At 46.1% G+C, this 14,220-nt stretch overlaps 1 protein-coding gene across 2 annotated transcripts in view; it reads left to right on the forward strand.

Moving 5' to 3' along the window:
* BOD1L1 (biorientation of chromosomes in cell division 1 like 1) overlaps positions 1–14,220 on the forward strand; it is a 500,752-nt gene that overhangs the window by 282,884 nt on the left and 203,648 nt on the right. For both annotated transcript variants that reach the window (XM_078678462.1, XM_078678463.1), the window contains exon 12: positions 6,815–6,884. In XM_078678462.1, coding sequence (XP_078534588.1) covers positions 6,815–6,884 — 70 coding nt within the window. The remainder of the gene's footprint in view (positions 1–6,814; positions 6,885–14,220) is intronic.

Here is a 14,220-nt window from a genome sequence, read left to right on the forward strand (position 1 = left end):
GAAGGTCTTCCGTCTGCTAGGTCTGTTTGCTTCCTGTATTTTGTTAGTCAAACATGTACGCTGGCATATGTGGGCCCTCCAGTGGTGCCTCCGCAGGCAGTGGTTTCAACATAACAGAGATCTCAAGGAATTGGTCAGAATCTCCAGAGACACTGCAGCAGTGGAGTGTTCCTGGCAATCTGTCTCAAGAGAACCCATTTCACCATCTTTCTCCAGTGGCCACAGTGATAACGGATGCCTTCACTCTAGGGTGGGGAGCTTATCCGAGGGGCCTGGAGGTCAAAGGTCCTTGGTCTCCAGAGAAAAGATTGTTTAATATCAATCTTTTGAAATTGTGGGCGATAAGTTTGGCTCTCAAGGCCTTCCTTCCCACCACTGTCAGTTAGCTCAGATCTTAACAAACAATACTGCCACAATGTAGTAGTCTATCCAAAAAGTCTTGAACCTCTCCTTTACAGAAGGTAAACTCCCCCAGCAATGGAAAGAGGCAGTGGTGAATCCTATTCGGAAAAATGCCACCTCCCCATGGACAGAGCTCTCTAACCTCCGTCCCATCTCTCTGCTGCCGCTCCTGAGTAAACTGGCCGAGAAGCATGTTAACATCCACTTGTCCAGGTTCATAGAGGCGACAGGGGGCCTGGACCACTCTCAATCTGGGTTCAGGCCCAACTACAGCACCAAATCAGCTCTCCTCTCCGTGACCGATAACATCAAGATGTCACAGGATAGAGGAGGCCCAATGATTCTGGTGCTGTTAGACCTGTCGGCCGCATTTGATACTGTGTCTCACAAGATCCTCATGAGCCGTTTACAGGGAGTGGGCATAGGAGGTCAAGCCTTCTCCTGGTTGGAGAGTTTTTTGTCCGGTCGCTCACAATCCGTCAGCCTGGGACCATACCGCTCCTCTTCCAGGATGCTCACGAAGGGGGTGCCACAGGGCTCATGCCTAAGCCCCACATTGTTTAATGTGTACGTGGCCCCCCTTGCTGAGATTGTGAGAAAATACGGATTCACCCCGGTGTCCTACGCTGACGACACCCAACTTCTTTACCCTTTCCATTCCTTCAACTCCAATGTTAGGGACAACTTCGCGGAAGGCATGAGGGCCATTTCCAACTGGATGGCTGTAAATCGCCTCCAATGTAACGTTGGAAAAACGGAACTAATGCTCTTTGGTAAAGTGTCCTTACTATGGTCCCCCGACTGGTGGCCCTTAGACCTGGGACCAGTACCCACCCCTAAACTAACAGTAAAAAATCTGGGGGTGAAGTTGGATCAAAATCTTACCTTGAAGGAACATGTGAACGCAGTTGCCGGGGCATGCTTTCACACTATTGGTCTGTTAAGAAGAGTCTTCCCTTACCTTTCGGACAACTATAGAAAGACCCTAGTGCAGACTATGGTAATAAGTAAAATCGACTACTGCAACGGACTCCTTATACAAGCCAACGAGAGCGCTATTAATCGCCTCCAGGTAGTCCAAAATACAGCAGCAAGAATGGTCTTGAATGCCCCCCCCAGAACCCCCTCCAAACCCCTGTTGCGAGAACTGCATTGGTTGCCAATACGACAACGCACCAAGTTTAAGATCTGTTGCATTGTTCACAAATGCCTGTTTGGGAAAGGCCCTAACTATCTGTCCCAAAAGCTACCCTTCTATAAACCTGACAGAGCCTTACGGTCAAGCAACCAACTGCTACTTAAAACCCCACTTGTCAAAAAAACTAGACAAGGTGGCAGAGCCTTTTCCCTGGTAGGGCCCAAGCTCTGGAATAACCTTCCTATTGGCCTAAGACAAACCCTTAACCATTCCTCTTTCAGGAAGAATCTAAAAACCGTCCTATTCCAGGAAGAATAAACATCCTATACATCAGTCTATAACATCAATTCTGGTTTACAGCTGCCATTCCATCGTGTGAGCAAAAGCGCGGAGATACCTCGTAAGGGGTCGATTCTTGCGCTATATAAGAATATAAAATAAAATAAATAAATAAATAGTACATCAACAAACAAGGAGGAATAGGGTTGTATCTTCTCTGCAGAGAAGCTCTACGACTCTGGTCCTGAACTCAGGAGCATCAGATTTGCATATTCACAAATCATCCTGCCGGAGTACTGAATGTGCGTGCGGACAGTCTTAGTCGGTAATTTTCGACCGATCACTTGTGGCATCTCCATCCAGAGGTGGTACTTCACATTTTCAGGATGTGGGGGATTTCCTCGGTCGGCAAAGGGCAAAAAGGTGTCCCCCTAATACTTCTAATTTACAACAAGGGGTGGTGATGGACAGAGTCTCTGAATTAAGCAGAGTACTCTCACCCAGTCAAGAGATCAGGGCTAGATCCAACACCGTTTTTTAGCTCATTGCACCATCCCAGTTTCAGAACCTGGCTGTATGCAAATACTTCTAGGCCCAAGAGGAGGGGAAAAAATCAATATATAGCAAAAAACCTCTTATCTGGCCCCTCATATTTACAAATCGGTAATGACTCGAAACATAATTTAATCTCACAGCAAGAGAGTCTCGGCACGCAAATGACTTGCCTTTTTTTATATAAATGTATTTATCTAAAAAAGGTTAAATTTTTTGTGATTTTTGTTTTTCTGTTTTCAAACATATATTTTAAAATGTACTTATTTAGACATCATAATTATTGCATGGGATAACATTTTCATATTTTTCAGACAATGCATGAGAAAAACATTTTTTACTTGATACAAATGACAGAAAAAAATATTTACAATGACCCCCAAAGAAAAAGAAATTATAATAAACTCATCATTTTTCCATTCACTCCTATCGTTATACTCATGCATACCAACTATCATACCACACAAGAAAATTCATGTTAAAAAGGGCATCTGAGAAAGAGTTTCTACAAGTTGTTACAGTATAAACTATGGTGATCACTGCCACAGTTTCACCAAACACCATAAATCCATCAGTTTTGGTTTTAATTATTTCTTCTTTTGTAGTTTGGTCTTAAAAAGAGTTCTCAGATGCTTGTCTTGGCCTACGTACGTTTCGGTGAAACCATAAAGTCTGTCACCTTCATCAGGACCAAAAGCGCATATATTTTGCCTTGTATCATAGAAATTTTGGGGGTCTATCTGAAATAATGTAAAAAAGTGTGTGCGAACACATCCTTTGCTGTGAGAGTCCAAAGAACAACTTTCCTTAAAATGTATTAACAAAACACTAAAGTTAGTCTATAGGAGTCCAAGCGGATGTCAATAATGGTTCACCAGTTACCTGTGCCCCATAAAGCCACATTTCTTCATGCTGAACTAACCCATGCTCAGAGATTGAAATCTGTGATCGACATGAAAGCAAGTGATTTTAGAAAAAAAGATAGAGAAACGCCACCAGGTGTAAAGAGAGAAGCAAAGTTATTGCATCAATACGTGCATAACTTACAAAGTGCTAGATGTGTATATACCGTCCTCTGCAGTACAAAAGTCTAGGGTAGTTTTGAGGACTGACGAGAGGATCTATGTTAATAAAGATCCAAAGAAACTTTTTTAGTATTATATTCGGTACATGATTGGGCCTATATTTATACTAACAGCGGCTAATGCAGCCACGAACATCTTACCCTTTCGAGCACTGGCTTCTCAGGGTGTGAATGAGCTATAATGCCGGAGTTTGCAAGATTCAATCCAAACTGTTTTCCGTATTGCAGATTGAATAAAAGAGGAAATCTCTATATGAAACCTGAAATAGGAGATAGATACCTATGGTGTCATTGTTATCATCGATGGCTGTTTATTCGGAAATGTGAAAGGTTCTACATGGTTCTTACCTAATTGTTTGCAGAAACTTTAAATCTATCGATAGTCTTTATTCTTTAATTAGAGCAGAGATTTACATCTTCTGTACTGCTGCAGTAATGGATCTGCATGAAAATCTGCATGGAAATACAAATGGCAAAAGGATGCTAACTTTCTACCATAGGAGTTTTATATATGATTTCCTCGATTGGACCTGTTGCCACTCACGAGAACGCACACTGCCTGTCATTCTGCGATCTCCAGTATCCGACGCAGGGAGCGTTGGGGGGACGCGTTTCTGTTAGATTGGGGTTCACAGCTTCTTTATGCGTTTCCCCCTTACCCTTGATTACTTGAGTTGTGAGGAAGATTCGCCAAGATCGGACCCAAGTCCTATTGATTTCCATGGATTGGCCACGAAGGGTGTGGTACACAGACATTCTTCACCTCTCATTGTACCCTCCGCTCCATCTCTCTCTCATGGCAGACCTCCTCTCGCCCATCACATGGGCCGGTTTAACACCCCCAATTCCAGAGCCTGCACCTTCATGCCTGGAGATTGAATGGGGCAACCTGAGTTCTTTCTCTCTTCTACCTGAGGAGTTGGACGTTATTTTATTGACCAGAAGGCACTCCACCAAATCTGTTTATGATGGTAGGTGGTCAAGATTTGTGAAATGGTGTGGAGAGAAGTCCGTTTACCCCTTGAAAGCCCCTTTATCTGATGTCCTGAGTTTTTCTCTTTCTTTGGCGCAACATGACTGAACTCTGGCAACTGTTAAAGGTTACTTATTGCCTTGTCGGCATTTCTTTGTTTTTCAGATCAAAGCTCATTGTTTAAATCTCCCATAGTTATGAGATTCATTAAGGGTCACACTAATAGGTTTCCTCCCCCTCCTTTTATTAAGCCTCAATGGGATCTTAATCTAGTTCTTACATTTTGATGGGTTTGCCTTGCGAACCCTTGCATAGCTGCCCTTTAAGACTTCTCATATTCAAGACTATATTTTTAGTTTAATCACATTGGCTAGGGGGGGTGAGTGAATTGCAGGCTCTTCGTTCCATACCTCCTTTTACATCTTTTCATGCGGTTGAGATGGTTCTTAGGACCAGAGCTGCTTTCTTGCCTGAGGTTGGTATTCCATTCCACTTGGGCCAGTCCATTACCTTGCCTACTTTCTACCCTCCCCTTCGTCCTTCTAAGAAGGAGAAGAGACTTCACTGTTTGGACCCCAAGAGGGCAGTGAACTTTTACTTGAATAGAAACAAAGAATTCAGACTGGATGAATCGGATCGGATATGTGGTCAAGATGAAGGGCAAGGCTGTCCACAAAAGAACGCTGTCTAGGTGGATAATCCTATGCATCAAGATTTTCTAGCTATGTCATGGTCAAGAAAGAGCCTACTGAAGGTATTCGTGCTCATTCTACCAGAGCTAAATTCTCTTCTTCGACTTTGGCTAAAGATGTCGCTGTGGTTGACATATGCAAAGCTACCACTTGAGCCTCCCTCTACACTTTTGCAAAGCATTATTGCTTGGATTCGGAAGTGAGGAGGGACGGCCATTTTGCTCAATGTGTGATTTTTTTTGGTGCAGGCAGGCACTCTCCTCCTAGTGCGGGACTGCTTGGGGATTCAAATCAAAAGGTGAGGAATCCACAGGTAGATGTATCGATCTGAAGATAAGTTACTTACCTTCGGTAAAGCTTTTTCTGGTGGATACAGTATCTGCCTGTGGATTCCTCACTGACCCACCTGCCTCCTCGTTGCCTGTCAGTTATACCAAATTCGAAAAAGATTTGTTTTAAATTGTATCATCTTTCCTACACGTTTTGTGTGATTTTCTGCTCAACCCTTCACTGCCAGCCCCCCATGCCATGCTCTTTTTTTTACTATTTTGGGTAGTTCACGCTTAGGCTCCCATAACGTTTTGTCCACATAAGGTATCCACAGCCATTTTTTTATTTTAAACATCTGTTTATTAGGTTTTTTGTGAAGACAGATCAACAATAAACACAGTAACATAGGTGGTCAGACATAACTTGTTGCTGCTCCGTGCGGTCATGTAAATGCTCTATTTTACACATGATAAACAGGTTTGTAGTTTCTTCTCTTCACATCTAAATAAACTTATGTATATTCTTGTTATTACAATTACAGTTAAATGTCCAGCATTCCGCCTCTCTCACCTTATCGCACATTCTGGTGGAGGTTGTTGTTGATCTTGTTTATGCACTAGGGGCCATTGTTTTCAGTAGCTCGTCCCCTAGTCCACTGCTCCAATATCATCTCCCGCTTGAAATGATTCTTTTTGTGTGTACTTTCCAGAGCTACCCTGATCTGATTGGTGTTCCATCAGGTAGGTCCAAAATGAGTCCCATGTATCTGAAAGAGACGATTAGTTTTAGATTCCTTACCTTAGAATTACTCTGAGGTGTCAGACTGGATTCGGAACGTTATTTTGTCAGCGATACCCCTGCACGTCGAAAGGTGGCGTCGGTTGGCTCCGCGTTTGTCGTTGGCGTCATGGTCGCTGGGATGACTTTGCAGTAGCTACTGAGACTCCACTCTCGCGCGCCGGCGTTAGTTCTTCCTTTTTCCGCGCCAGCCAGTGCAATCCAGAGAGAGCGGTACCTCCAGTCACTTTTTGACTGACTTTTTGGCGACTTTTGTTGACGTGCACCAGGAGTCTTTGACTCCTGGTGCACGTCAGGTATGCCCGGTTTCAAGGCTTGTGGGCTCCTGCAGCCGGCTGATATCGGTAATGGATCCGCACCGCAGAATGCGGGTGGTGCCCCTCCCGCGGGTCCATGGGGTAGTACGATGCAAACAGTTCTAGAATCGCTATCACCAACTATTAATAGATGTTAACTTTCAGTACTTCTAGCCACTTTACTTCATCTTCCTTTCTAAAATCTACTATGTTTATCTTGACTTGCTGTATGCACATTTCTAAAATGATTTTTTTTATTGTAGTCCTTTTGAGGCAGCCGTTGATGTGCCTGTATATTAAGGCTGTATTTTATATATTTTTACTGTTTAGGAAACAGTTCAAGTTGAGAAAAGAAAAAGAGGAAGGCCTAAAAAGCAACCAGTGCCTACCCAAGAAACTCGTGAGTACTGCTTGATTGAGATGGATAATATACATGTGTCGGGCGTATTCTTTGTTTTCATTTCAGTGTCCACTTTCCTGCTCTGTGGTCCAAGAAATAGTATGTTGGTTCACGTGAAGTAATTTGTTGGAGCTACTCACCCTGTTTACACATCTTTTACAGTGCAGAGGATTTTTATATCCTATGCTTGGGGTTTCAAATGTGGGCTATTCATGCTTTCTTTAATTTAAAGATGGTAGCACCAGGTAATTACGTGAACTTAAGGAACTAGCATACTGAAAAGATGAGAACCAACATCTGTCTGGTTTAAGTAGGAAGCCCTATTATCATTTAGATAAAAATTGACTTTGTCCTAATTTCACTTCACCCATCTGGCATGTTAGGGGTTTTCAAACAAAATAAACAAAGAAACTCTGCTACATCTGACCAGTTTGTCACATAGCTTGCCCAGAGGGCAAGCTATGTCCATCTTTAACCTTAGTTTGTTGTAATCAATCAATGGTGTCCAATAACGCGTTTACTCTCTAAATGTCCTTTTGAGCTGTCAAACCTCACTTGTGAAGGCCTAATTGGCAGGTGGTTCAAGTCCATTGTTGAATCAGTGGTCTTCGACATAGAAGAAAGAGCAGAGTCTACAATTTAAGAGCAGTACATTTGCTGTCTTAAAAATGGGTATATTTGTAAGGAAGTTCCCATGTACTCAGTTAAATACATTGCCCCCTTTTAGTCTACTATTCATAAATATTGTTTTGCATTAGAGCAAATTCTTACAGGTGTTTAAAATTTATAAAACAGTTTCCCTTTACTTCCAAAAAATTATGGTTGATAGGTGAATGGAAAGACATAAAGCAAAGTCAGGGATTGGTTTCCCATGAAGTTTGTTTGTACTTGAATCTTTAACGGCATTTAAAGAATCGTTTATTGTTTAGTTAATTAAATCCTTATCAAGAATGCAGCCAGTCTATGTCATACAAAATCAAATAGTACTATGTAGTAAAATATGATATATGCAGAAACATGCCCAACAATTTACAAATAACGGAATGTTTGAGGCATGTGTGCTGTAGATACACATGCTTTGCATACTCCTGCCATCTAGTGTTTGGTCGAGATCTTTACAAGTTGTTTGTCTTCGAAGAAGTCTTTCCAGTCACGAGGTAAGGTGACTCCTCCTTTCAGTGATAATGCGCATGAGCATCGACTCCTCTGTTAGATTGTTTTGTTCTGCAATCAGGTTCGGACGTGTATTGTTGCGCTCCAGTTCGAAAACCGTTCTTCGGTTCCCCTCGGGGCACAATCCACTGTACCCTCTACGGTATTATTTCCGTAAGCATTCCCCTGTTCTCCGCGTATCAAATCGCTCAACAAACTTTTAATAATCGATCAATAACGTCGTGGGCGGCCGTCGGACCTAGCCGCGTCGGTCCAGCCTTCTGCTGATGGAACGGACTCATTCCAATTTGTCCTCTGTGCCACGCCAACTATCCGTGCATCGACTTTCATCAATTTTGTAACTTGTGCCTCTCTCCGGCACACAAAAATGTAAATGTAAATTGATACTTGTATAGCGCACTACTCACCGGCAAGGGTCTCAAGGCGCTTGTACGAATACCGCTGTGGAACCCATCCTGGCTTTCCCTGTGAGGTGTCCACTCCTGGGCACCCCCAAGGTGGAGGCCAGGCATCCTTAGCGTTGTGGGGGCCGTTGTGGAGATTAAGCAAGCTATTGCCCAGAGTTGCAGAGTGGGACTCCATGATTGGAATAGGCACCGAGGCGAGAATTATCAGGTCTGTGGAATTTTTGAGCCCAAGACCCGCCGAGGTGGGGAATTGAACCCTGGTCCCGGGCTAGACCTCTGCATCAGGGTCTGCCGCTCTAACCATTGAGCCACACTTCTCCAAGGAAGAAGTCTGTGACGCTTGCAAGTCGTTTCAGTCCAAGAAGGCTACGCAATCATCGGGCTCGACGTCGAGAGCTGCTACGATGTCCAAAACACTCTGGATAACTTTGGGGAAGAATCTGACCAAGAAGAGTTCGAAGCAGCCGCCGCAGAAGAAATGAAATGAAATTAAATGAAAATGGGATTTGTAAAGCGCTACAGTTGCCCTGAGGCGTCCAGGCGCTGAAACTAAAACAGAAGATGCCCTCAGGAGGTTACTAATTACTGAAACAAAAAGGTTTTAAGCTGTTTTCGGAAACTAGTTAAGTTGGAGTTATCTCGCATCTGCAGAGGGAGGGTGTTCCACAGTTTAGACACATGGTACGAGAACGAACGTCCTCCTGCTCTGGCTCTAAAGATTCTGGGGATTTTAGCTAGTGAAGCGGTTGAGGAGCGAAGTGCCTTGTTGGGCAGATAAGGAGAAATCAGGGAGCAGTTGATTTCTGGGCCCATTTTCCAGAAGGTCTGGTAGGCGATGCATAGAGCCTTAAACTTTACTCTGTCCCTAACAGACAACCAGTGTAGAGTTCTGAGGCCGGTTTTTATTGAGGTCCTCCGTGGGACTCCCAATAGCGCACGGGCAGCACAATTTTGAGTACGCTGAAGTTTTTGTAAGGTGTAATCTGGTGCTCTAAGATAGAGGGCATTATTGAAGTCCAGACGGGATTGGACCAGGCCCTGTATGAATATTTGTCTGGCCTCAAATGGAAGAAGGGGAAGAATTTTTTTAATCACCCTACGAAGGCCAAAACAAGTGGCCGACACCTTAGTGGCCTGTGTGTTAAGGCTCAGCGACTTGTCGAGCCATACCCCCGGACTTTTGATGTTATCTCTCGGGGGTGGGGCCGCACCCATGCTTACGGGCCATATCAGCTCCAGAGTAGAAGGGGCCGCCGGGCCCAAGAGCATGAGTTCAGTTTTGTCGTCGTTGAGCTTCAGGCATGAGTTCATCATCCAGCTCTTTACATCCTCCAGGCAAGCCGCTAGATTGGGCGGTGATTGGAGGCCGCTCTTCTGTGCAAGGGAGACCACCAACTGGGTGTCGTCCGCATAGGAGATGATGTTAACACCATGCGGACGAACAATCCCGGCCAGTGGCCTCGTGTATGCGTTGAAGAGCGTAGGGCTCAAGGATGAACCCTGCGGGACTCCGCACCCCAAAGGCCTGCTTGATGACACGAATGTGCCGTCAAAGACCTGGAAGGTTCTGTCAGATAGAAAAGACTCTAACCAGACCAGGGCTTCTCCGGACACTTCTAGGTCGGCGAGGCGGTTCAACAGAATTTTATGATGTACCGTGTCTGAGATCGAGGAGGATCACTGCCACTGACCCCCCCCGATCCAAGATCCGTCTCGCTTCCTCAGTTACGGCCAGTAGAGCGGTCTCTGTCCCATGTTTTGGGCGAAAGCCCGTCTGGGAGGCATCGAGGAGATGGTTTTCCTCGAGGAATTTCGTCAGAGTGATATTGACGTGCTTCTCCAGGATCTTAGATACCCATGGGAGCAGAGAAATCGGGCGGTAGTTGCCTGGGTTAGCTGGGTCGAGGGAAGGTTTTTTTAATAAGGCCCGCACCATTGCATGTTTCCAAGTTACTGGTACCATCCCACTCAATATGGAAGAGTTCAACAATTCCAGGAGGGTAGGGAGAATGGTTTTGCTGACCATCCCCAATGAGCCCGGTGGAGCAGGGTCACATGGAGAGCCGGTTTTTACAAGTTGTACCAGACTCTCCAATGTTTCCAATTTCAACAGAGGAAGGGACTCCAGCTTATTGTCCCTGTCCAGAATAGAGTCCAAGCGTTGAGAAGAAGAGGCCTCTCTGTCCCAGAGTATGACTGCGTGACCGATCTGGTGTTCGAAGATGTGCCTCCAGGACAGGGTGCCGTGAGTACTAAAGACCCCTTGCCCTCTAAATTCTCTTCCAAAATGTACAAGTCTCCGGCACCACCTCTGCCTTCTGGCCAAGGTCGGCACCGAGACAATGTTTCCGACGCCCTGCATCTCAGCTCGGGATGAAACAACCTGTCAAGCCTTTGGGCTCGGGCCCGAGTCTGCCAAGATTACCTTTGAATCCAAAATTCTCTAGCTCCAAGGAAAAATCTGGTTCGGAGCCGAAACCCTCCGCTTCGAAACACAAACCTGCGTCTGAGCTAAAACCCTCAGCTCTGAAACACAAACATGCTTCGGAACCGAAAAAGTCCACCACCAAAGTCAAGTCTATTTCGACTCTGAAATCTAAGGATACTGTTCCCGAGCCTCCAGATGTGTTTAAAGCTAAATTGGATCCCAAACCGAAACAAACTCTTCATTAATCCTGACATATTTTAGCTAAAACTCCAGCAAAGCACAAGCTTCCTGCAGAGGGCACTTCTGATAAAATTCCCTTAAAAAGAAAGGAGGACATGGCTACCAGCCCTCTTTATCCTGCTCCACAACCCTCTCCATTCCCACCTTCTTCTCCACAGCTAATAGAAGATCCTTTACACATAACACCTCAGGGATCTCCACAGACATATCCACTTGTAGATCATGGTGAAGATGATTCTCATTTGCCTGCAGATTCATGGAATGATTACACCATTGATCCTCCTGGAGACAATGAGCCAGACCTTTAGCCAGCAAAGCCATCACCACCAGATGTTAATATGGCCTATTGCTAGAGCAGCAGAATATCATGGGGTGCCATTACATAAAGAAACATTAGAAGAGGACTTTTTATTTGAAACACTTGAGTCCACACGCAGGTCAAGTCAAACACTCTCTATGCTTAAAGGAATGATGAGGCATGTTGATGATATCTTTAAAGACCCTATCTGAAAGAGACAGTAGTTATAGATTCCTTACCTTAGAATTACCCCCAGGCATCAGATTGGATCCGGAGAAACCTTTTCTTAGCAGTACCCCTGCGCGTCAGTAGGTGACGTCGGTCGACTCTGCGTTCAGCGTCGTGGGTGCCGGGATGACGTTGCGATGTCCACTAAAATGCTGCCCCTGCGCATTGATGTCAGTTCTTTCTTTTACCGCGCTAGCCAGGGCAGGTCTGGAGAGAGCATGCCCCTTAGTTACTTTTTGACTAAAACTTTTTTGACTTTTGTCTAAATCTTTTTTGAGTCCTTCGACTCCTGGTGCACTTAGGGATGTCCCATCGACGGACTGGCTTCAAGCCTTGTGACTCCTGTCACAAGCTGATGTCTGATCCACACCTCGTGTACCTCTGGTGCCTGGAGCGCAACCATGACCCTAAGTTGTGCTCCTGCTGTTGGGCCATAAACCCGAAGTCTTTGCGTGAGCGGTCCCGAAAGCTCCTGGAGTTCCGGAAGTTGGCTCCGCCCCGCACGAGGTCCCGGTCGAGAGGAAGGTCGCAGGGACCTGTCGCGAAACCATCACCACTCGTCATCGAAGTCTTTGCACTCCTCGGGTAAGTCGAAGCACATGAAGAAGGTGAAGAAGCATTGTATTGTATTGTATTGTATTGGTATACTTTTATAGCGCGTGTCTGTCACTCAACGGGTATCCTGGCGCTTTGACTGAAAAAATCCTGCTGCGCACCCTACTGATTTGGGAAACTAAAAAGAAACAGTTCTAGGAAAGAGATGAGTCTTTAAATTTTTCTTGAAAGAAACAAGGTCATTCGTACTTCTCAATCCTAGCGGAAGAGTGTTCCATAATCTGGCTGCCGTAAAGCTGAAAGATCGGCCGCCCACCCGTGATCTCAAAACTTTAGGCACCACAGCAAGGTAAGCGGAAGCCGAACGAAGGGATCTAGACGGAGTATAGCATCAACGCTCTTCGCCTTCTCCCCGTTCGTCGGGTGACGTGGAACCTGATCGCCGTTGATGTCCGGCTTCTGGGATGACTCCACGCTTCCCTCTCTTTCCGGGAGCCGCAGCATCCCCTGCGTAGCTGCGAGCTTTCTATGAAGCGCTGCATAGCATCTTTGGGCAGCCAGACTCCGCCGGCGCGCCTTTGAGCCCCGCAGATTCGGATGTGGTCTTGGGCCTTCGAACCAGGCGGCTTAGGCGCCCAAGGCCCCCCGAGGATATAGGCCTAGATCCGGATCGGTCGACTCCACGATACCTTCCCTGATGCCGATTCCAATCGTGACGTCCCCGACACTGTTTGCTTCCCCAACCGCCGTTTAACCCAGCCTCACCACTGACTTGGACACCAAGACAATGTTTCCGATGCCCTGCATCTCCGCTCGGGATGAAACAACCTGTCAAGCCTTCCGGCTCAGGCCCGGGTCTGCCAAGATTACCTTCGTATCGAAAATCATCAGGCTCCAAGGAAAAATCTGGTTTGGAGCCAAAACCCTCTGCTTCAAAACACAAACCTGCGTCTGAGCTAACACCGTCAGCTCCGAAACACAAACATGCTTCGGAACCAAAAAAGTCCACCACCAAAGTCAAGTCTATTTCGACTCTGAAATCTAAGGAAACTGTTCCCGAACCTCAAGATGTGTTTATAGCTAAATTGGATCCCAAACAGAAACAAACTCTTCATTAATCCGGACGTATTTTAGCTAAAACTCCAGCAAAGCCATCACCACTAGATGTTATTATGGCCTATCAACAGTCCATTGCTAGAGCAGCAGAATATCTGTTGGACATGCCCTTTGATGGCCGTCTAGGGCCACGGCCAGATCCTTGGACCGTGCTGCCACTTCTTGCCCCATGCAGTCTGCCTTTTGCCCCTTTTGCCCCTGCGCAAGCTACCCAACCTCTGTGCGGCTGGGGACGTGGGACCCAACGTCGTCGGTCTGGGGCCAGCGGGTGGGCCAGTCCACCAATGCCCCCCTGCAGCAGCCTCCAAACTTTCCTAGTCTAACTGTTTAGGGCCACCACTTTCCAGTGGGCGGCAGGATCCGCCATCATCATCCCACAATGGCGCAACATCATGTCGGACAGGTGGGTTTTGCAGATAGTATGAAGGGGCTACTCCCTCCCCTTTAAGACTACCCCTCCCACATGCCACCTTCACTCCATTGCATGTCGGAGGATCATTGATCCCTTCTCTGTCAGGAAGTTACGTCTATCTTGGCCAAGGGAGCTATAAAACGCATCCTTGTGCCAGAAGTAGGTTGTGGCTGCTACTTCCACTACTTCCTAATGCCCAAGAAGGACAAGGGCCTGCATCCTATCGTAGACCTCAGGAACGTCAATCGCTTCCTCCAGAAGGAGAAGTTCAAGCTGTTAACTTTGGCTCAGGACTTGTCTGCCCTCGACCCTGGAGACTGGATGGTAGTGTTGGGCTTGCAGGGCGCTTACTTAAACATCCCCTTCTTGACTTCCCATGGGCGTTACCTATGGTTCACAGTAGGCCCCAAGCCTTTTCAGTTCACCATGCTCTGTTTTGGCCTTACCAGCGCCCCTCCGGTGTTCACAAAAGTGATGGC

Source organism: Lissotriton helveticus, chromosome 2_2, assembly GCF_964261635.1.
Source record: "Lissotriton helveticus chromosome 2_2, aLisHel1.1, whole genome shotgun sequence".
NCBI lineage: Eukaryota > Metazoa > Chordata > Amphibia > Caudata > Salamandridae > Lissotriton > Lissotriton helveticus.